General features: G+C 46.2%; 1 protein-coding gene across 4 annotated transcripts; it reads right to left on the bottom strand.

Annotated features, from left to right (window-relative positions):
* Positions 1–799: 799 nt before the first annotated feature.
* Positions 800–11,763, bottom strand: RPIA (ribose 5-phosphate isomerase A). Of its 4 annotated transcripts, none has more exons than XM_073562110.1 (7): positions 11,646–11,763; positions 8,184–8,318; positions 6,188–6,248; positions 3,576–3,631; positions 3,244–3,303; positions 2,775–2,839; positions 800–910 (listed from the first exon to the last, which is right to left on the bottom strand). In XM_073562110.1, exons 2-7 carry the CDS (start codon positions 8,274–8,276, stop codon positions 838–840), a joined length of 408 nt encoding a protein of 135 aa, XP_073418211.1. In that variant the 5' UTR covers positions 8,277–8,318; positions 11,646–11,763; the 3' UTR covers positions 800–837. The 4 variants fall into 4 exon arrangements, with proteins under 4 accessions (XP_073418211.1, XP_073418212.1, XP_073418213.1 ...); XM_073562111.1 differs by having other exon boundaries at positions 11,655–11,743; XM_073562112.1 differs by lacking the exon at positions 11,646–11,763 and adding an exon at positions 11,437–11,541.
* Between the last annotated feature and the right edge of the window lie 11,513 nt (positions 11,764–23,276).

Here is a 23,276-nt window from a genome sequence, read left to right as displayed (position 1 = left end):
CAAAAAAACGCATGCGCGCGCAATGCGCTTTTTTACAGCAAGACACCCATTGTAAGTCTATGGGTGCGCATTGGCATGCTCATGTATGCGTTTTTATGTTGACCATTGGTTAGACAATGGAAATTAGGGGTTTGGGTTAGAGTTAGGGTTAGTTAAGGGGGTTTAGGGTTAGTATGGTTTGGATAAGGGTTAGGGTTAGTAAAGTCATGGTTTGGGTTAGTGTTAATCCTAACCCTATCTTGATTTTTTTTGGTGAGGCCAACTAATGTTGGAAAAAACGCAAACGCGGTAAAAACGCATTAAAAACGCTATGTTATTTTCATGCATGCGCATAAAAATGCTTGAAAAAAAACGCAGCATTTGTATGCGTTTTTTCCATGCGTTTTTTTGCGGGAAAAACGCGCTGCAAAAAAAAAAAGCAAGTGTGAAAGTAGCCTAAGAGCAAGAAAATAAAAAAAACACTTCCTTTCCATAAAAAGTGAGAAAGACGAAAATAAGACATTCTGTGCTGCAGAAATGGAGAGAATGCTTCTTGTACCTAAACTTTCCTCTAAAATGTGTCGGCATGCAATGAAGCAGACACAAGACGCTTACAACTAGTGATGAGCGAACATGTTGGGCTAAGGTGTTCTCCGACCATGGGCGAATGCTAACCGAGTGTGCTCAAAAAGTATGCTCGATATGCGGTGCGGCAACATTTTTCTGGGGGACAGAAGAAGCCCCCTTAACAGCTGCCACAAATATAGGCACGGGTGTTAAGAGATAACATGTGAAACAGGCGCCCCCCCCCACCCCACCCCCCCAGAGGTCAGAATAAACATCCGCCTTTATATTTTCTCACCTGTAGTCAGCAATGACTATAAAGGACTTGGCACAACCAGCGACGATCTTCTCCTGGGCCAAACATCCCCTGAAAACAGAAGAGTAAAAGATGGGCTGCCTGACTATTGCCGAAATACGCAGCACGGAAGGAACCCACCACGTTCAGCCCTCCGTCACTCCTGCACAGCAGCCCTTGAAGACCCCACGTTCTGCTTACAGTCCAGAAGCTCGTAGTAAAGCTGGGTTATTACAAAACGTATAAGAGCGACGCCTGCATGTTTTACCACCGAATCCCATCACTCCCAGCATTTACCTAACGTTCCATGGAATTTTGCAAAAAATGCTAATTAATACCGCGTCACCACATTTTACCGTATATTTACCTGGACTAGTCCAAGAGGCAAGTGCTAGGCGAGGGACAGTGTCGCCCCATCACAGGACTGATGACCCTGCAGGCTCCTATAAACCTCTTCTTGGTGCCACAAATTCCAAAATTACAGTCTTCTGACAGCAACCCAGCTTCTCAACAGAAAGGTGTAAATATACAGTACATCTGAGCCGGCTCTATATGCGGCAGGGGCCAGGGACACTAACCGTTTAACCATTTAAATGCCACTTTCAAATCACTAAACAGCATTTTCTCAGCTTGTGCTGCATTGTTCATATTTCCGTAAGTCTACCATTGGCACCCTGCAACGAGATTGCGGGGAGCTGATGGGTTAGTATGACTGTCAGCAGCCTACTACAAGCTCCTGTAAAATCAAACTGATTATTCTGATCAGAGTTTGGTCCTAGTGTCATCCGATTCTCATACACAGAGATATATAAAATCCCCACCTTCTCCTTTCTGACAGCTTCAGAATATTGTATCGCATTCAAAAGTCACCCGAGTGCAGTCCTAATTTTTTCCACAGTCCTGTTTACTTGCAGTGGTTATTTTGATCTGACCAGCGAATCAAAATCAGACAAGTCCACACAAAAAAATAAAATAAAAAAATCCACCACACAACATGTGAATGGTGCCATAGACTATTACAGGTATGACTGTGGTCCGTGAAAGACACAGGTAGTACTCATACATGAAAATCTGAATGAGGCCCGACTTTCGTGAACCCCAGCATTCATAGACAATCATTATTTTACTCACAGATCTAAGCTCCCTCAAGGGACTAAAAAATTAAGTTATATAATTTTTTTTTTTTTAATTATATATATATATATATATATATATATATATATATATATATATATATATATACACACAAATAATATATAAAGCTCAAAGTGTGTATGTGTGTATGTATGTATGTATGTCTGGGATTGGCATCCGCCCCTATCTACATAATGGGAAAAAAGTGTGTGCGTCAAGCCCCGCCCCTCATTATGTCGTCATAATGGTTGACTATGGGATGGAGGATGTGTGATGGGTATATGGACACGGGCCTATGGGATAAGTGGATATGTATGACAGGTATATGGGCACGGGACTATGGGATGGTGGATATGTATGATGGGTATATGGGCACGGGACTATGGGATGGAGGATAATTATAATTTGTTATAACTATCCACAGTTAGTTACTATGCCCGGGCAGCGCCGGGCTCTTCAGCTAATATATATATATATTATATTTTTTTTTAATTAAATTACTTTCTCTTATCTTTAAGATCCTATAAGAGTCCAATCAATGAAATGATAATGTATTACACTATTCCATAGACTCAGTAGTTTTTTTTAATCCAAATTCCCATTTTGTTGTTCATAACCTATCCCCCCCCCCCCAAAAAAAAAAAATAAATAAAAAAATAATAGAATGCAATGACGTTATATGTAACCCGAACCGGAGTGGAGCTGGATCCTCATACTGGAAACCTAGGACTCGACTCACCCACGGCAAAAATGTTCACAATATTTGTATTAGACTCAGGTAATAAGTAGGAAAACACTTTACCCTCCACCTTTGATGAGGTTGAGTTCAGAATCCACTTCATCGGCACCATCAATGGCCACATCAAGCTGTATGGAAGACACAGAATGAACATCTGCTGCAGCGCATAGAAAATAAAGCAATATGGAAAAATACGGACAGTTTTAGTTCCGAAAAGTCATTCTGCTTGTAAGCAACCTGGATTTCAGGAATTTCTAGAGCGCCAAATAATTTGGTTCTTAGAGAACACCTCTAAAATTTAAATCATAAAATTTTGGCTGCCTGCAGCTGCCCCTAGGGGGAGCTCATAGGAAACATTTATATATAAAATTTCATGCTGCAAGCTCCTCCCCCCACCACCACCATACAGTGGCTATTCGACCCTAAATTATACCAAAATTGAGAGAATTTTTTTCTGGAGGGGCTTTGTGTGCTATGTAAATGCTCCTGAGCTCAACTAGATGGTTTCATTTGGTCTCAGTTTCAGTCTTACCTCAGGGTGTCTCTCCAGGTCAGTTAGGGTTAATCCATTCTGCAGGATCAGCTGCCGCGCCTGTGAAGGGGGGAAAAAGAACAAAACAGCAGACAAGCAGTTAACAGCAGCGATCAGAGCTGCTCTGATAACTGCTGCTACATGCAGATGATTGCTGCATGATACAGGCCAGGTACAGTGCGAGCCCAGCACCTGAGCCTGCTCCATTGACCATGACATAATGGAGCATAGTATAGCTGTAAGGGGTTAATAAAGGAAGTGCTGGAATATTTTTGGGTGACTTGTCTGAGTTTAGTGTTCCTTTATGGAAAGGAAATCCTAAAGGTGCTCACCTGGAACGACGTTGGGACACAGGACACATGGAGGTTCTCATTTTTCACCCGCTCAGCTAGGAGGCAAAAATACATACAGCAAAGGTTTAGAAAACATCCTTTAGAAGATGTAAAGCAGGACTGCTTATTCCCTGAAAAACAGTGCAAACCGGTCCACCGGTTGTGCCTGGTATTCCAATAGAAAAGTACGAGGGGCTTAGTGCAATACCACAGACAACCTGAGGACATGTGTGGTGCTGAATAAAGGGTACTCACAGCATAGAGAACAGTTATGAGTGTTTTTTCTCTACTTTCCCATAAAACAAAGCTTAAAATTAAAATGTGCTGAAAGTGGCAGTATTCCAGAGTGGATCAAGCTTAACGGACATCTGTCAGTAGTATCTACCCTTCCAAGCCATCTATATGAGCATGTAGGACATAGGAAGATTAATAAAGTGACACTTTGTTATTTTTGATCCAGTGTCTTTTTCCAAGAGAAATACACATTTTTCTTATATGTAAATCAGCTGTTAAGATCTATGGGCCGGACATAGATCGTCCAAGAATCTGCTTCCAGAGATTATTTTAACTGAAAGCGGACATCATCAATGTGAGACATGTAATCACTGACAGTCTCCTCTCCTGATCTCACTGCAGAGCTGCGTGTGATTACAACTATCACCATACATCCAATCTGACAGTACAGCAGAACTGAACTTAGTCTCATTGCAAACACATCTGCAGCTTCACTTTTGCTCTTCTGCTGTCAATTCAGCTGCAGAGCTGGGACAAACTACAACTAACTAGTTTAGCATTCATCTCAAAGGCAACCAATATAGGGAGAAGGGCAGTCCAGCAGAGCTGACCGCACTATTAGGGCTCATACCCACACGTGCTAAAAAAAGTTCAGATATCAGGACCGAAAAAACGAGTGTCATGTGAGTACAATTTGAAGATGATAGATAAAAGATGGCAATTCAGCAGCCGCGTACAGTAGAATCACAGCAGGAGCCGACAGAATAGAATAGATGGATTACATACAGAAATTTTCACTTGCTATGAGCGCCGACCACATGATGGCAATCATAGCAATCTGGCAATGACAACCATAGAGGTCTGCTGACCCATTGGTGACCCACGAACATGTGACGGGGTAACCGATGGGCGGGAATAATGACACGCTTCGTGTTAGCGCAAGTTAAATGTCGCTGGCATTTAACTAGTTATCAGCCGTGGGTGGATTGGGATTCCACCCATGGCTGTTGCGGGCACATATCAGCTGTTATGTGCCTGGAAAGCTGTGGGCTCAGTGCCGGAGCACGCACCAAACAAGGGAAGTCGACATGGGTGTACCATTACGCCTGGTGTCAGAAAGGTGTTAATATCAGCCCACAGCTGTCTGCATAGCAATTGCTGTTTTTTAATTAGAGGAGTGACCCTACATCATTTTTTTTTTTTGGGTGGGGGTCCCCCATTTTATTAGCCAATAAAGGTTAAGTATACAGCTGTGAGCTGATATTAATAGACTGAGAAGCTCCATAGGTATTACCCCCTTCCCAGGCTATAAACCGGCCCCCAGCTGTCTGCTTTCCTTTTGCTGGTTAAGAAAATTACGCTGGAGCCCAAGCCATTTTTTACAGAAAATTATTTTAATAATTAAGTGCATGTACAGTAAGCTGCACACACACTGCACCAACTGTATTTGTCACTGGCATCTGTCTAGCTATCTATTCTATGTGCATTTACTCTATGTAATCCATCTCTTCTATCCCGTCGGGTCCGGCTGTGATTTTACTGTACGCGGCAGATGAATTGCCGCTTTTCAAAAGGAGATCGCATGGTGCGAGTGCTGTGTGATTTTTTGCTCACACCCTTTGACTTGCATTGGCGAGTCTCGTCTGAGATACGCGGTAAATAGCATGCTGCGATTTTTTTTCTCAGTACGATTTCAGCTGAAGGAAAAAAAAAATTAAAATCGCAGATGAGACGTAACCCATTGAATAACATTGGTGAGAGTCCAATCTGATTTCTTATTAGATTGCACTCGTCCGTTTTTCTCGCAAATGAATATGAGCCCTTAGAAGAAAAACTACAACTGCAGATGTGTTTGTAATGAGACAAAGGTCACTACCCTCACACTGGCTGCCTGTGACTTGTGAGTACAACATGAGCTGTAGAGGTGTTTGCAACGAGACAAAAGATCGGTTCTGTAGAGTCAGATTATAACTGTCAGTCATTACAAGCCTCACACCCTTTCATCTAAAATCTCTGGAGGCAGATTCTCGGGGAGATCCATGTCCGGCCCATAGATCTTAACAGCTCATTTACATATTAAGAAAAACATGGATTTCTCTGGAATACAATTGGATCACTGATATCAAGGTATCACAATATTGAGCTTTCTAAGATCTACATGCCCATGTAGACGGTTTAGGAGAGTTGATCCTACTGACAAATTCCCTTTAAAGACAGGAAGCAAAAGTTAAGTAATTGAGTACAAAGATTCATTAACAGAAGTTTTTTTTTTTGTTACTCTTTAATATATCCTGCAAATAAAGATACACATATCAAGAGGCAGGAGGTGCGTCTACCAGGGCAGAGATTAATGATTGGGAGATGGGGCAACAACGCACCTAACCGATTCACAGCGTGGACAATGGTTGAGCCGCTTCCAATGCCGAGCACCTGGTTATTCTGCAAAGAGAAGAATACGGGTCATCATAAGCCACACTGCTGAGCGGAGAGGATCTAATGTAACATGTCTATATCCCTGTAAGAAGGCCATAGCTTCCATCGTGCCATAGGACAGTCACATATGCAAATTAGCTCACCTCCACGAGGAAGAAAGCCGTCTCCAGTGTTCTCTATTGCGGAGAGGTGTCCCTGTAGATCAGGGTTTGACGCTTTAATGAGCTTTGGTGCAGGACAACCATCTGCAGACAGTAGGTACGGGGTTCTCGCACTTCATATTACAGTTTGAGGGAAGCCAATGCCTACTTGAGACAGTTCTGTTCCTCTTGGAGAGGATCACAGTAATTGGTGCACTTATCTTCCAGAGAACAGCACCTGATTGGCTAGTCTCCCAATGCCAGTTTGGTGATTCCACAAGGAGAGACCGCTCCACCCCCACCCGACCTCCATCAAAGGTTTCTTACCAAGCAAAAAGTACCCCGACCTGCACTGACAAGGAGGAAAAACCCCAAACAACCGTCTACGTATACATGGTTAACGTGGCACGGTGTGGTAGCTGTGGGTGAGGCACTCGTCTGTGGAGGTCCTGGCTGGGTGTATGGATTGTTAACACCACAATCCTGATCTTCAAGTGTTCCCACACTTGTTCCTTTCCTCTCCTCACTTTCGGCCCTCTGGAGTTCCCGCTCGGGACCCTTCACCAGTCCCTCTTACTCAGTCCTGTTAAGGCCTGTTACCTTCCTCCATTATCACCTCGTGGTCTCGTAGCTAGGTGTCGTCTCTTAGGACCAGTCTCAGGAAGGCCGCTGTCTTAGTCACATACCCAGGATCTCGCTATCCCTTTTCTTCGGTCTCCTCTCATTTAGGGTCACCCTCGCATGCGGCACTGCTCACTTTGCACTTCAGACCCAATCTCTTTCCCCTCCAAGTATGTTCTAGTCTCAACTATCCCTATAGTCAAACTCCTTATATACTAACGCACTATACTATTCACATTACAGTACATAACGCGATTGGCGTCTTCAGGGGTAGGAACACGATGGCCATTGTCCATCACCCTTACAATAGCAATCAATAGGTTGCAACATGAAAGATTTCTGTTTTGTGGGCGCAAGCAGCACCTTGTCACAGCAGTAATTCTTATACACACACAACATAGGGTTACCAACCTGTGTGTTATAGCATTAGCACTGCCAAAATGAAGGCTACCTGGAATATTTCTGAAGCTCGGGCACTCCCTTGGTACACTCCACATGAAACTGCTTCTATAGACTACTGTACGAACCCTACGCTTTCCGTGCCGTCTCTGTGCCCTGAGGTCTCCTGAGCTGAGCCACACTGTTCAGGGGTCTATTAAGCAATCAGGGTGGGTCTCAGGACCGGGACCCCCCACTAGTCTGCAGGCAATTAAAATCATATACAACGCTTGGCTATTCTTTAATGAAGGAAGTGAAAGCAGAAACTAACATTTTATAAGGAAAGTCTCTCCCATGAATGCACTGAGGGACACGGTGGTCAACATTATACAGCCATGGGCATCACTGCAGTCTTGCAACACTGGGTGTCCTGGGTTCAAATCCCACCAAGGACAACATCTGCAAGGAGTTTGTATGTTCTCCCCGTGATTGTGTGGGTTTCCTCTGGGTTCTCCAGTTTCCTCCCACACTCCAAAGACAAAGTGATAGGGAATGTAGATTGTGAGCCCCATCTATGGATGCCTGCACACTACTAGAACGAGACACATAGCAGAAACCCAACACACCGAAGGAAGTGGAGTCCTCCAGGCTTACAACCAATCTGAAGGACAGGCACAGAAAGCACAAGTGCGAATTCAGCTCAAAGATGGAGAACACTCGGATGCAAAGGTTTGCACACAGACAGAAGCCCATGCTGAGGAATGACCTCCACAGACACAAGATCTTCCCCACCACTCCATACCTTGACATGATTGTCCACAGCTGCGTATCCCGCCAGTCTCTTCGCCTCTTCGGTCATCCTGCAGATTGTGGTGAGCAGCCGGCGGTGGAGCATGCAGGGTCCGCAACACAAAGATCTGATGCAGAGGGATCAAACCTGCACAGGAAAGACAACAGTATCATGGGGTCCGCAAAAACGCCTCCATTATTTCTGCCCATTAACAATCCGATCACAAGGCAATGCACATGTCCTGCACTGAGTGACCGGATATCTGAACCATAGACATCTCTAAAGGATAAAATAGAAACCCTCATCCTCGGGGGGGAAGCAGGTCACCCAGTAGACCTCTCTCTCCAAAAGCCCCACTAGATCCCCAGATCACTATATTTATGGATTCATAGCTCTCCTGGAACCAGATCTATTACCAGTCCATTAATCTCCATTTCCAACCCATAAAGCGGCAATTTTAGGAAAGATGGCGGAAAACCCCTCCAAGGATACAATAGAAGGTTTGACGATTTTTCTTCCTTTGCATCATTTTCTAGATCGTCACACGGACACAACGTTTCCTCATTGCAAAGAGTTTCAAGACTTCCGCAATCATTAGTAAAGACTCCAGCGGTTTGGCTGCTGATGAATTCTGAACTTAAAGGGGAACTCCATTAATTCTAGATACATTATAGATCATTCGTCCATGAGATCTGCACCTCTTGTATTACAACACCAGCCGAGCCTTTTGTCTTTTGTTATCACCTCCTATTTACATAGGAGGATAAAAAGCTCCAGCATTCTCAGCATTACTGTAAGGGTCTGTTCACAAGTGGCCGCTATGCTGCAGATTTTTCATCCGGATTCTCCAAATGGAAAACCTAAACTATTTACAGTATCAGGAGAGCGGATACGATGCTGCCAAATATACCGTAAGTCACATGTTGCTTTAAACGGGAAATTATCTGTGGCTTGGATTCAATTTCAGTCCCCTCTCACAGTAGCAGGGTCTTATGTGGCACTTTTAGCCAACTGGCTCACAGTTCCTCAGGGAAAAAAAAAAAAGTTTCCATCTTCTCCACTGTACCAGTCCATGAAAATCAGACTGCACTCTGATGCCATCCGAGTGCAGTCCGACGGTATACACCATCACTGAAACTCGGTCAGACTGTCCGCAAATCTCCTGAACCAAAACTTGACCGCCTCATAAATGCCACGTTCACACGGTCAGCATTTTATATCAGTATTTGTCATCAGCAGCGGAACAATCAGAGGAAAATAGTAGAAGGGCCTGTACACATGCTGCGGATTTGTCACATTGGTCTTTTTTCTTTTCTGCACAGATTTGTCACAAAACCTGAAGAGTTTCCGGATACCGGCAAAGTGAATGTGAGTCCTTGAGTCTCGTGCACACGTTACTTCTTTTTTTTATGTGCAGATTTAAATCTCCAGCAGGTCGATTCTTTGGGTGTGTGCACACGTTGCGAATTTGGCTGAATCTGCAGGTAAAATGACCTGTGTTTTAAACCTGTGGATTTGGTACGGATTTTCTGCAGATTTTGTGCGGATTTTGCCTGCTGATTCCTGCAAATCTGCGTGGAATTTTCCGCAGCATGTGCACAGCGGATTTGGTTTTCCATAGCTTTAGGGTAAGTGCACACTTTGCTGATTGTGCCGCAAGTTTTTCCGCGCGGATTTCGTAAAATCCGCCAGTTTATCTGCTGATTAGCCTGCGGGTTTTTTCCCCCCTGCGGTTTGACACCTGTACAATGTAAGAGATGTCAAACCGCTGCGGATTACGCACAAAGAAGCGACGCGCTGAGGATTTGAAACTGCAGCAAATCTGTGCGGAAAAAATCCACAGGGTGTGCCCTGTGTTACTGTACAACGCAGCGAAAACTGCTGCGAATCCGCAACGTGTGCACTGTGCAACGCAGGGAAAACTGCTGTGAATCCGCAACGTGTGCACTGTGCTACTGTACAACGCAGGGAAAAATGCTGCGGATCCGCAACGTGTGCACTGTGCTACTGTACAACGCAGGGAAAAATGCTGCGGATCCGCAGCGTGTGCCCTGTGCTACTGTACAACGCAGGGAAAACTGCTGTGAATCCGCAACGTGTGCACTGTGCTACTGTACAACGCAGGGAAAAATGCTGCGGATCCGCAACGTGTGCACTGTGCTACTGTACAACGCAGGGAAAAATGCTGCGGATCCGCAACGTGTGCCCTGTGCTACTGTACAACGCAGGGAAAAATGCTGCGGATCCGCAACGTGTGCACTGTGCTACTGTACAACGCAGGGAAAAATGCTGCGGATCCGCAACGTGTGCACTGTGCTACTGTACAACGCAGGGAAAAATGCTGCGGATCCGCAGCGTGTGCCCTGTGTTACTGTACAACGCAGCGAAAACTGCTGTGAATCCGCAACGTGTGCACTGTGCTACTGTACAACGCAGGGAAAAATGCTGCGGATCCGCAACGTGTGCACTGTGCTACTGTACAACGCAGGGAAAAATGCTGCGGATCCGCAGCGTGTGCCCTGTGTTACTGTACAACGCAGCGAAAACTGCTGTGAATCCGCAACGTGTGCACTGTGCTACTGTACAACGCAGGGAAAAATGCTGCGGATCCGCAACGTGTGCACTGTGCTACTGTACAACGCAGGGAAAAATGCTGCGGATCCGCAACGTGTGCCCTGTGCTACTGTACAACGCAGGGAAAAATGCTGCGGATCCGCAACGTGTGCACATAGCCTTTCCCGGTTTTTGTTGCAGATTTCACCCATACTAATGAATGGGAAGTCTCTACACCAAAAACACTTGCAAAAAAAAAAAACAAACAAAAAAACAAACACACCCACCCACCTTACACAGCGTGCATTAATTTCTGCGCCATGTACTAAATGTGTGCACACACCCTATCAGACACTCGCCACCACTTCTGCCTCCCGCTCCCAGCTTTGGCTTACTATTACTGACCGTGAGCTCAGGTCGGGGGAGGAGCGGACAGTGTGTGCATCAACCCCCACATGTATTCAGCCTGTCCGGCAGCTGCAAATCCTACAGCTACATCAACAGAAACTAAGTCTCCGAGCACGCCAAAATACTGGGAGGACACCCGAGCAACGAGTATACTCGCTCATCACTATGCGTTCTACATCATAGGAAAAGAATAAGCAATGCTGCCCGGTATACACCAGCCCCCCCCCACCGATAGAACACGGTCCGGAACCTCCGCCTTGTAACAAGATGCAATTTAGAATCGCTCTCAATGTAATTATTTTACCCTAAGTTCCATTGATTGGATCGTACGGAGCCGGACGGACGCAGAGGTGGAGGCGGTTACACACCGCACACACTGTACGCCACACTGCATCCGCCTCTGATACATTGTATCCACAGAATTGTATCTCCGCACAGCTGTTCCCATAGTAACCATCAATATTTACAGAATCTCCTGATTCCAGGCCACAATGTAACAAAGCATAGACTTACTGCACACACCATGCTCTCTCCTCCTCCCAGTGCTGCACTGGGCCACTGCATGTCACTGAAAGGGGCGGGGACACCGAAAGAGAATGGGCAGGGACTGCATTAACCCCATAATAGCCAGACACTTTTCCGCAAACTTGAAAAAGTTTTCTGCTATTTGCAGGATTTGTTTTTTTTCCCCCCAGCTCTTGTTATTACCGCATCACTATTATTAAAATTAGTAGGAAAGTGTATGATTATTATACTTACATATATATTTATTTACTTCTTGTTAGAAACCAGCAGTTTTTTAAATTATTTTATTTTAACCCCTTCATGAATTGGCAATTTATCGTTCTTTTGCTTTCATTTTTTTTTCTCTCCCCCCTCCCTTCTTCCCAGAGCCATAACTTTTTTTTTTTTTTTTTTTAATGTTATGAGGTCTTTCCCCCCCCCCCCCCCCCCCCACTGGACGAGTTGTACTTTTAAAGCCCACCATTCATTTTAACCAAGTAAGTGTGCTGGAAAATGAGAAAAAAAAATTCCAAGTGTGTCCAAATTTCACATTTTTTTTTTATTTTTTTATTTTTTTTTTTGGGGGGGGGGGGGGGTTAATTTACCATGTTCACTATAGGATAAAAGTGACCTGACAATATGATTCCCCATGTTGGGACGAGTGCACAGATATCAAACATCTATAGTTTAAGTGGTGAAAAAAAAACTCTGCAAATTTCGAAAAAAAAAAAATGTAAAAAAATTTCCAGACTTAGAAAATTAGCATTTTTCAGGATCTGGGGCTGTGTAAAGACTTTTATTTGCTCCATGAATTGACATTTTTATAAACTCCACATTGGGGTAGATATGATGCTTTCATCTTCTCAATGTTGCTGCTGCCAAAAAAAATAAATAAATAATTTTGGCTTTTTTTTTATATTTTTTTACACTGTTTACCGATCAGATTAATTTACTTTATCTTTAGGATAGATCTTACTTTCACGAAGGTGGCGATACCAAATAGGTGTATTTTTTTATTTTTTTATTTTTAATGGGGAAAAGAAAGATTATTTTGAACTTTGGTGTTTTTTTTATTTTTTTATATTTTTAAAAACTTTTTTTTCCCTTTTTATTACATTAAGTGGACTTTTACGCTGCGATTGTCTGATCGCCTGCGCTATATACAGCAGTGTATCAGCACTGCTATGTATAGCAGGAATCAAAATCTCCTATGAACGCCGGCCGCGGGCCAACGTTCACAGGAGGATCATGATAACAGTCACTGGGGTCATCAGCAGACCCTGCGGTTCTCATGACAACTTATTGGCGCCCCACGATCGCACCATGAACTCATGGAACAACGCACCCCCCTACCAGTGTGTGTTACATGCCAATGTCAGAGATTGATAGTGGGATTTAACAGGTTAACAATTGTGGGTGAAATGGCTCCATACATCCGCTTCCGACGTAAATGTATGGTGGATGTTGGTAAGGTATTGTCTACCAACTTTGTTTTTTACTTTAAGTGCATATAATTTAGGTTAAAAATCATTTTAATAATCTTTATTTTTTTGTATAGTGCTAACATATTCTGCAACGCTTTACACACATTGTCATCACTGTTACCCATTGGGGCTCACAATCTACATTCCCTATTAGTATGTCTTTGGAATGTGGGAGGAAACCCATGCAAACACGGGGAGAACCTACAAACTCCTTGCAGATGTTGTCCTTGGTGGGATTTGAACCCAGGACTCCAGCGCTAGCAAGCCTAAAGTGCTAACCACTGAGCCACCGTGCTGCCCTAATTTTTGCAATTAAGTCTCATTAATAATGTTGAACTTTTTTGCCTTCTGAGTTTCTGCAGTCTATTGCTGGCTGACATATGAGTAAACTGAGAATCAGTCAGTGAGCACACTATGACGGCGTGATGAGGAGTTTGTAACTCTTTTATGTCATTTACTGAGCTCTTATCAACTGATTGATGTCTGCAGATTGCTTGTACCAGGAAATAAAGATTGTGTAAAAGTGAAATGTTGCAAATGAAAACCATCAGCAAACAATGATTTTATTTTTATTTATTTTTTTTGTCGCAAATAAATGCATTGGAAGAAAAAATAGATATATTGTCCTCAACATAAAATACACATTTCACAGAAACATGTCACCGGCAACAAAGACACGGCTCGTACATAATTTCGCCTTTTCTGTGGTAGCATAGACCTGGACAATAAAGAAAGAAGACAGAAGAAGAATTGACGCCTTCGGAATGTGGAGCTGGAGAAGGAGGTTATCAATACCATGGATGGCACGAAGAACAAATAAATCAATTTTGTGACAAATCAAGCCGGACATGTCACTAGAAGCAGCGATCACCAAGCTACGACTTGTCTACTTTGGACACGTCATGAGAAGAGAGCGATCACTGGAGAAGGACATCATGGTCAGAAGAAAAGAAGAGACAAGGCGACGAGGAGGTGCAGCAACCCAATGGCTTCAAGCTATCAAGATAACGTCGGAGAAGACCCTGGTGGACCTATCTAGGATTGCACAAGCGTTCATCCATAAAGTCGCCATGTTGCTCTTGGCCCCGATTTAAGCAGCTGCATCTACAGATAGCGCAAATTCCATACAAATTCTGTAATAATTCTTGGTCCCACTAATTGATTGAATCATCAAACATAGTTTAACCACATATCAGGGATTACACGTGCTTGTATGGCCCAAAAATGAAAACAATACCAGTTGTCTCTTCTACCGGCGAAATTAATCCGGCCTTTTGAAGGTAATTACAGTCATGGTGGCACCTACTCATTGGCCAAGGTACAATTTGCCAACAAATATACTCTGTATAGATTATGAGACAGATCACGTATTCCTGATGGTGATGGTGTACTTACTATCCTAGAATGACTCCTTTCTGAACACTCAGCATATTATGAATCCAGCGATACTGTGCCAGTCCATGTGGAATCAGTTACGATTCTGCCTACCGGGATCTACTGTGTATCTTATAGGTCAGGAGTGACATTGTGTGTTCACCATGCTGCAACAATGAGGTCGCCCCAGGATTAATAATCATAAGAGGAAATTGGGATTTCGGCAGGTAGGAGCGTGGTTTGCGGGGCCCCTATCTGGCGACCAAAGAGTAATGATGTGGGTGGTGAACCGGAGTCCTGTAGATTAGTTTGCTCATCTCTATACCCATACACATGACATAACAGTCAGCTGTATCTATTCTGACTCCGCCATACTCATGAACAGACGGCTCCTGTGTTCTCTACGAGAGATTCTTCTAGAAGCGGCTTATTTCCTGGAGAACAAAATGATTTCCAACAGAATCCAGCAGGGCAGATTCTTTTGAGTCTCCCATACATATTAAGGCTTGTGCACACTACCATATTTTTGGTGTGAGAGCGATTCGACAAAACATTGGATCGAACTCGGCCCAATGTTATTCTATGTTCCGGTGCACACATCCAATTTTTTCCTCGGACCAAGTCTAATTTACACCCGAAAATTGGATCGCACTCGGCCAGTCAAGTCAATGAGTCCATGGAAAAAATCAGACTGAACTCGGATGACATCACATAATGGAGAAGATAGAGAAATGTTGTTTCTTTAGAGATGGTGTGATTTGTGTCCCATATTAAACGGATTTAGCTTCTTCTGGTGCTGAAAAGGTTAACGACCCTTTCTATGCTGGTCCGAAACATGCAGCTCCATTTCAGCTGTGTCTGATCTGGTCATTACCTTTATATAAACTGGTCAGTCCTTCTTGTCCCTGCCAGTGAAAGATTCATGGTCCTGTGCTGTGTGCTAAAGCTAAGTGTTTGGAATAGAGTTGCTGTAGTAGTGTTCTGTGGTTTGCTGTAGTAAGTGTATTTTTCTCCTGGTCCCTATTCCAATTTAGTTTATTCCTCCCAGTCCCTATCCTCCTCCCTATTATTGGTTGGTGCCTTTGTATGACAGAGGTTTTCTGTTATCCCAGTGTAACAAAGTGCAGGTGTTGGATATGTCACCACGGAACAGACGGACCAACAATTAAAGGGTTTATTTACAAGGATGTAAACTGGCAATATAACAGTGCAAGTATTAGAAAAGTGAGACAGGTTATCAGATAAGCAAACAGTATAAACAGTAATAAACGGTATTTCTTGGAAAGCACTTAACAGTCTGAAGGGGACTTGCTTGCAGGGTTGAACTTCTCCCACGTTGTCGCCGAACAACAGCGGCACTTGTCGTCTATAGACTCGGTGCATTCTGTGGTCTTTAATAATCCCCAGCCGGGGTCTCAAGGGTTACTGCGGGAGTCAGAGGGGGTACAAGGCAAACGGGGTCCCCTCTGCTCTGGGTTCCTTCGCTCCAACAGTACAGTAAAGCCTCTCACCCGGAATCAGGGGCTCTGCACTAACACAGCGGGTGCCTGGGATTCGCGCGGGGGCCACTGTCTCTGCATGGGCCGCTGTCTCTGTATGCGCCACTGTCTCTGCACGGGGGCCAGGACGTACCTCTACTGTCACTGCAGACTCCGGTTCCACGTAGTCACAAGATGCAGTCTTTCTATACACTCCCCCTGTATTGGTCCTCAGAACGGGAGCTCTCCTTCCTTTCCGGAGCGCAGATGCATCCTCACCTGTCTGCTGCCCAGGCTGCTCTAAGGACTACGCGCGCGCTTTTCCCGCTCTCTGCCCGGCTTCCTTCCTGTCCCGGTCTCTTTGTGTGCCCCCCCCGGGGAGCCTGTTGTGCAGCTCCCTGGTTCCAGGCACGGAGCGGAGGAGGCAACCCCCCGACTCTTCCTGTGTTTCACCCCCTTACACCAGTTTTGTCATGTTTACATTACATATATGTCCCATGCCTCATGGGGTGAAGGAAGGGACAGATGAGGTTTAGCAGGAGCATAGTAAAGTTATAGACCCGGGTCTCTCTACTTTCAAGTGTACCCCCAGGACAGGGACAGTTTGAGGCACCCCTTCCTTACCGAAGACCACCCGACCAACAGGATTCACATAATACAGAAATATATATATATTTTATATATTCAGGCCCCACTTGAGACAGTCTTCCAGTTAGGGACAGCAGAACGCACTAAATATAAATAATAGGAAGTGCATTCGCCACCCGGGGTCCACCGTGCAGTAGGTGTAACAACCGCTGTTGAGTAATGGCAGACTCGCTTTATGGCGGTATACTGCGCTCGGGTTAAACATCACCCGAGGTGCACAGAGCGGACTCTGTTAAACTCACAGAGGCGCTTTAGTATAAATAAAGCATAAACGCCGAGTCTCTTAGCTTCACAGGTCTCAGCTGGCGTGCACACACGGTATATGGTCACAGGACACGGCCCAAACCAGAGGTCGGTGTCCGTCTTGACCTACCGTGCATGCCGGTAAGTGCTGCTAACTGCAGCGCGGCGGTAACTACTGCCACTGCACGACAGTGCCTTGAGGCATCACACTATCGGACGCTAGTGTAGCGGTGCGGTATGCACTGTGGCGTATGGCTTGCCACTGACTGGTGCTGACTATAACTCTAATTCCCTATCCACATGCGTAATATCAGAGGGAAGGGGTTTTATAATGAGTCAGTCACCAAAATCATACATCCGTCACCATTCACACATAGCAAGTATAGTCTATACTAGCACATGGCCGAGTGGCCATGCGGGTCTTTTATAGCCATGCGCTTCCGGGACCTTCCAGACGTTTGAGATGGGCCAATCAGATCAGGACAAGGACCTGAGCACGTGACCCCCTATCTCCACTGGGAGATCGTCTCGTGGGCATGCCCAGTAGCGCAATGAGAGGACTTAGCCTCTGGAGTGGTTTCCTGCAAAGCAGGTTGCGCTACCATTGCTGGTCCAGAGGTGGCAGCAACATCCAGACCCAGAGAGTTGGTCTGAGCAGGGCGCCTGGATCGCCAAGATCGCTGTGCAGGTCCCTGAGCGGTCGGAAAGGAATGGGAGACCGCTGGATGTATGGCTCTGGATTCCTGCTGTGCAGCTACAGGAATCAGACGCCTAACATTACCCCCCTCCTTGAGCCCTCCCCTCTGAGCCCCGCCGCAATCAGGAGCGGAGCGTGGAAGTTCTCCACTGGCTCCCAGGTCCGGGCCTCTGGACCATGACCCTTCCAATCCACCAAATAAAATTTTTTGCCACGCACAATCCTGCATCCCACAATGCCGTTAACCTCAAACTCATCCGAAGACAAGTCTGATGACCCGGCAGATGACTCAGAGAACCGGGTCATGTGAACAGATTTGAGAAGGGACACGTGGAAAACGTCAGAAATGGCTAAATGTGGAGGAAGAGCCAGGCGGCAGACCACCGAGCTGATTGGCTCGAGAACCTTGAAAGGTCCGATGTATCGCGGCGCGAACTTGGTGGACTCGGCCCGCAGCTTGATGTTTCGAGCAGAGAGCCACACCAAGTCGCCGGGGGAAAAGGTTGGAGCGGGTAGCCGATGTGTGTTGGTGGATGCCCTCATTCTTTTTTTAGAGGCTCGACTAGCATCCTGAGTGCGATCCCAAATGTCGTGAGCCTCCACTACCCAGTCTGCCACCCTGGAGTCAGTGGAGGACACTGGCATCGGGACAGGGACGGGCGGATGCTAGCCGCAATTTAGAAGGAACGGCGTCTGACCAGTGGAATCAGCCACTGCATTATTCAGGGCAAATTCAGCCCATGGTAGCAAGGATGCCCAGTCATCCTGCCTGGCAGAGACGAAGTGCCGCAGGTACGTGACCAAGGTTTGGTTGGCTCTCTTAACCAAGCCGTTCGTCTCGGGATGGTAAGGCTACTTTCACACATCAGGTTTTCGGCGTCAGGCGCGATCCGGCGTCGTGCCGGAATGCCGGATCCGGCAAATGTTTTGTAAAACCTGATGTGCCGGATCCGGTTTTCTGTCGGATCCGTCTTTTTCTTGACAGACAAAACCGGATCCGTCTCATCCGGTTCATCCGTTTTTCTATCCGTTTTTCGACGGATTACGCCGGATCCGGTTTTTAAAATTGACCCTTGTGGCCTTCCGAACGGGATTGGCTACTGGAAAACCCTTGTGCCCTTAACCAAACTTGTGTACCTTCTGTACCAACAGTATATACCTTTGCCAACCAAAGTTGGCTATCTTGTCATGGTCTCTATTTTTAGCTTTAGGCCACAGGTGTGTACCTGGTTGTGTTTTATGCAAAGTATTTCACCTTTTAACAAAAGTTGTGTACATTGTTAGGAAATCACCAACAATAAACACAACTTTTCAGGTGAAATACTTTGCTTCAAACACAACCAGGAACACAACTGTGGCAAAAAGCTAAAATTTACCCACAGTTATATACCTGGTTTTGAATACCTTTTTACCTTTTAAATACCCTGTATTTAACCTTTTTTTTAAACATATTTCGCCGCAGAAAGAAATGACAGACAACCAGTGTAAACAATAATTTAACTTTTATTTAAAATATTTTTTTTTGTGTAAACTGTTTTTAAAGTTAAAAAAACTTTTTTAATAAAGGTTTGAAACCAACCAAATGGGCATTTTTATTACAAAAAAAACATTATAACTCGGTGTAGTGTGGGGTGGAAATACTGCTGGAGGGGCTGCGGGACACTTCGACACTGGGAGTGTGGAGAGAGGACTGGGATCGTGGTGGGGAAGGAACAGTTAGAGGTGATGGTGTGGAAAAAGCTACAGAATGGGTGGACATATGGGAGGCAGAAGAGGTGGTGGGCGGTGGAGTGGAGGGTTGGGCAGGGACTGTAGGAGCAGATGATGTTGATGGAAAGTTGTATGGGGAAGGAGTTTGGTACGGGGAAGGAGTTTGGTACAGGGCAGGTTGCTGGAAGTGGGGAGATGTCTGGTACTGGGGAGGTTGCTGGTACTGGGGAGGTTGCTGGTACTGGTGAGGTTGCTGGTATGTAATAGGAGGGGGAGGATGGAAAGTGGCTGGAGGGGGTGCAGATGTAATAGGAGGGGGAGGATGGAAAGTGGCTGGAGGGGGTGCAGATGTAATAGGAGGGGGAGGATGGAAAGTGGCTGGAGGGGGTGCAGGTGGAGGAACTACAGTGGTGGGAGGTGGAGGTTGGGAGGTAACCTGCTGTAGAGCACCGTGGCACGAATGCATTACATGCATCTGCTGGGTAGGAGATAGTGTTGCCATGCGCTCCACAACAGACCTGAAAAAGGTGTGGTTTGGCGAAGATCTTGCTTCTTAATGCATGGTTTGCAGAAGTGTCTTCACCTCCAGAATGCTGGAGTTGATCTGCTGAAAGCCTGCGGAGATTTGCTCTGACAAGACTTTTAGACAGTTCTGGAAAGATGCATTCAGATGCAAGAACTCTGGCGCATAACTCTTTTCCTGACCCCTCTGCCGCTGCCGCCCAGTACCCGCAGGTGTACTAGAGGTGGCAGGGGCAGAAGGGTGGGGTAAAGGGAAAGCGATCTCCTCACCAGCAGCTTCATGTAATGTAGGCGGCCACGATGCTCCTGTGCTGGTGGATGGGACAGATGGGTCGAATGTGTGGGAAGGCAGGGAAGGTGCAGATGTACCGGGGCGATCGAAGTGTCCCTCGGTGCCGGTCTCCTCAGGGATCGCCTCAGAAGGGTCCAATCGTGCAGGCTCCCGAGTGCTGCTCACCGTGCTGTGGAATAAAGAGAAAAAAAAACAATTAAAATACTGACATGGTATGGCCCTGGCTGAAAAAAAAAAGTTACAGCTAACATTTTTTTTCACATGTGGTGTGTAATATTTACCTTCTAGTGACCATTGTTTCCCGGAGGAACGACAGGGCTTGTGCGTACTTGTACTTGCTCCTGCGTCCTCCAGATCCACTCGGGGCCCGCATCTCTTTATTGAACTCCTTCTTGAAACGATCCCTCACAGACCGCCACTGATTCACAATTCTGTTCCCTGAAACGAGAAAGGACAAAGTGGTTAGTATACAACATCAGTGTTTCCCAAACTCCAGTCCTCATGGTCCCCAGGGGTCATATTTTCAGGATTTCCATAGTAAATAGAAATCCTGAACACATGATCCGTGGGGACCACGAGGACTGGAGTTCGGGAAACACTGGTTTACATCAAGCAACCGGTACTGTATATACTTACGCTCTTTAATCTGGGCCCGAGCATCGAGGTCCTCCCAGCGGCCCACAAGGAGCGAACAGATTTCCTCCCAGAGTCGTCGGGTAACGATAAGGTCAGCATGGCGGCGGTCAGCCATATTCCAGAGCGGCTCCCTTTCTCTGACGAGATCGATGAGGTGGTCCACATCGAGTCCTCCATCCTCACCGTCAGAGTCGGGAGCACGCTGTGAAGGCTGTTAAAGAAAAAGACAAAAATAACATAATTAGCCTCCACAAAAGAAATGAAATAAAAAGTGCAAAAAAACAAAGCAAAAATATATATACTTACACGCTGGTGACTGCCGCGTTGCTGTCGCCGACGACCCTGGGAGGCACTGCGAGGACCTCTTGGCCGAGCACCAGATTGGGAAGACTAGAGAAGAAAACAAAAAATGTTAGGTCTTTGGATGTAGGCATTTGTTTGCTGTGTGTGGTCTGCAGAACATTGTTTTCTATGTGTTGTGTGTAGTGTGATGTTGTGTTTCTGCGTTTGATGCAAAAAACTTACCAATTGTGAGCCCACTCCAGGTGTCTGTCCACCCCTTCCTTCTTCTTCTGGGAGCTCCTCTTCATCTTGTGATTCCTGTTTTGAAATAAAAGGCAATGAATAGACATATATTACAGAGATGATGGATTTTGGAAATAAAAACTTACCGTCAAACGCTGACTATGCGAGGGAGGGCTCCCAGAAGATGATGTGCTGTCTTCCTGGTGGCCACACTCCATGCCTGTGGGTGGTGTTCCAGCTGCTGCCATTGCTTCTGCTGCTGCATCTATTGGGCGGCTGTTGAATAAAGAGAAACAAAGGGCCAATGAATATCTTGATATTCAATAGCCCTAGTTTGGAGGAATGGGGGATTTGATAATTACTGTCTCTCATCTGCTGCTGGCCTCCCCTCCTCAGCATGTTCCATTTGCTGCTCCATTTGGGGTGGTGGTGGTGCTGATGGTGCTGCAGTGGTCTCCTGCCTTCTCCTGCTCCTGGTTCTTGGCTTGGGTGGCATGTTGGGTGTGGCTGTGGGTCCCACTGTCTTGCTTTTATATGTGTCTTGTGGGCAGAGCTACTGAGCATGCTCAGACCAAAAAAACCGGATCCGGCCACCGGATCCGGCTTTCGCCGGATCAGGCGCATTGCGGCGCTCATAGGCTTTCATTGTGTGAAAAAGCCGGACGCGCCGGATCCGGCGTGTCCGGCTTTTTCGCCGGAGACAAAAAACGTTACAGTAGCCGTTTTTTCCAGACGCCGGATCGCGACACATTGCCGGATCCGGCGAAAACCGGATGAAACGCATGGCTATCCGGCGCGATCCGGCGCAAATGCAAGTCAATGGGGGGGAACCGGATCCAGCATTGCATTTCGCCGGATCCGGTTTTTGTCAAAAGCGCCAGATCGCGCCTGACGGCGAAAACCTGATGTGTGAAAGAGGCGGAGGACAGGTTTAGCTCAAAAACTCCCTCCAAAACCGGGACATGAACAATTTTGTCCGGCATGCCATGCAGACGGAATACATGTTTTATGAACAGTGTGGCAAGACCACGAGCGGAAGGCAACCGCGCAAGTGGCGCCAGATGCACCATTTTAGAAAAATGGTCGGTGACCACACAGATTACCGTACTGCCACCAGACTTGGGCAGGCCAACCACAAAATCCATGCCAACCATCTCCCAAGGTCTATCCACCATCGGCAGAGGATACAATAACCCAGCCGGCCTCTGTCTAGAGGATCTGTTCCGCGCACACGAGACGCATGCTTGTATGTATTCCTTAGTGTCTCGAGCCATCTGCGGCCACCAATATGACCTTGCCAGGAGTTCTGTGGTCCACTTATTGCCAAAGTAACCACCCACCCTGGACGTGTGTGCCCCCGCGAGAACATCCAGCCGTAGCTGAGGAGGCACTAAGGTCTTGCCCGGTGGCACTGACTCGAGCGCAACTGGAGCCACGGTCGTAAAGCTCTCCATAGGGAAAATTAGCCGTGGCTCAACCTCCCCTTCCTCTGCTGAGACCACTGAGCGCGAGAGAGCATCCGCACGGACGTTCTTCTCTCCAGAGAGATAGTGCAAGGTGAAGCGGAAGTGGGAGAAGAAGAGCGACCACCTAGCTTGACGAGAATTCAAGCGCTGGGCCGTTTGTAAATAGACCAAATTTTTATGGTCCGTATACACCTGGAAGGGAAACCGGGCTCCCTCCAGGAGATGTCTCCACTCGGAAAAGGCCAACTTCATTGCCAGCAGCTCCCTGTCCCCAATGGAGTAATTCTTCTCCGCCGGTGAGAAGGTCTTTGAGAAGAAGAATCAGGGATGCTTCCGACCTTGAGCATCCTTCTGGAAAAGGACTGCTCCTGCACCGACGGAAGACGCATCTACCTCCATGAGAAAGGGCTTATCCATATCGGGCCGGTGTAGGATGGGAGCGCCAGCAAAATGGGATTTTAGAGACGACAAGGCCTTGGAGACTTGTTCAGACCAAGCCTTAGGATTAGCTCCTTTCTTTGTGCGAGCAACCAAAGGAGCTACCAGTGTGGAGAAGTGAGGTATA

The sequence above is a fragment of the Dendrobates tinctorius genome, unplaced genomic scaffold (genome assembly GCF_039654945.1).
Source record: "Dendrobates tinctorius isolate UK_male_01 unplaced genomic scaffold, ASM3965494v1 ptg000334l, whole genome shotgun sequence".
NCBI lineage: Eukaryota > Metazoa > Chordata > Amphibia > Anura > Dendrobatidae > Dendrobates > Dendrobates tinctorius.
The sequence above is the reverse complement of the archived record's forward strand: the minus strand, read 5'-3'. Positions and strand labels throughout refer to the sequence as shown.

What these genes read in the sequence shown, in the direction of transcription:
- RPIA (XM_073562110.1), bottom strand. Translation starts at nt 8,276, where the DNA reads ATGCTCCACCGCCGGCTGCTCACCACAATCTGCAGGATGACCGAAGAG. An exon ending in GTGTCCCAACGTCGTTCCAG is followed by an intron (nt 3,304 to 3,575) that starts GTGAGCACCTTT and finishes CCCCCTTCACAG; the next exon opens with GCGCGGCAGCTGATCCTGCA. An exon ending in AACCTCATCAAAGGTGGAGG is followed by an intron (nt 911 to 2,774) that starts GTAAAGTGTTTT and finishes TTCTGTTTTCAG; the next exon opens with GGGATGTTTGGCCCAGGAGA.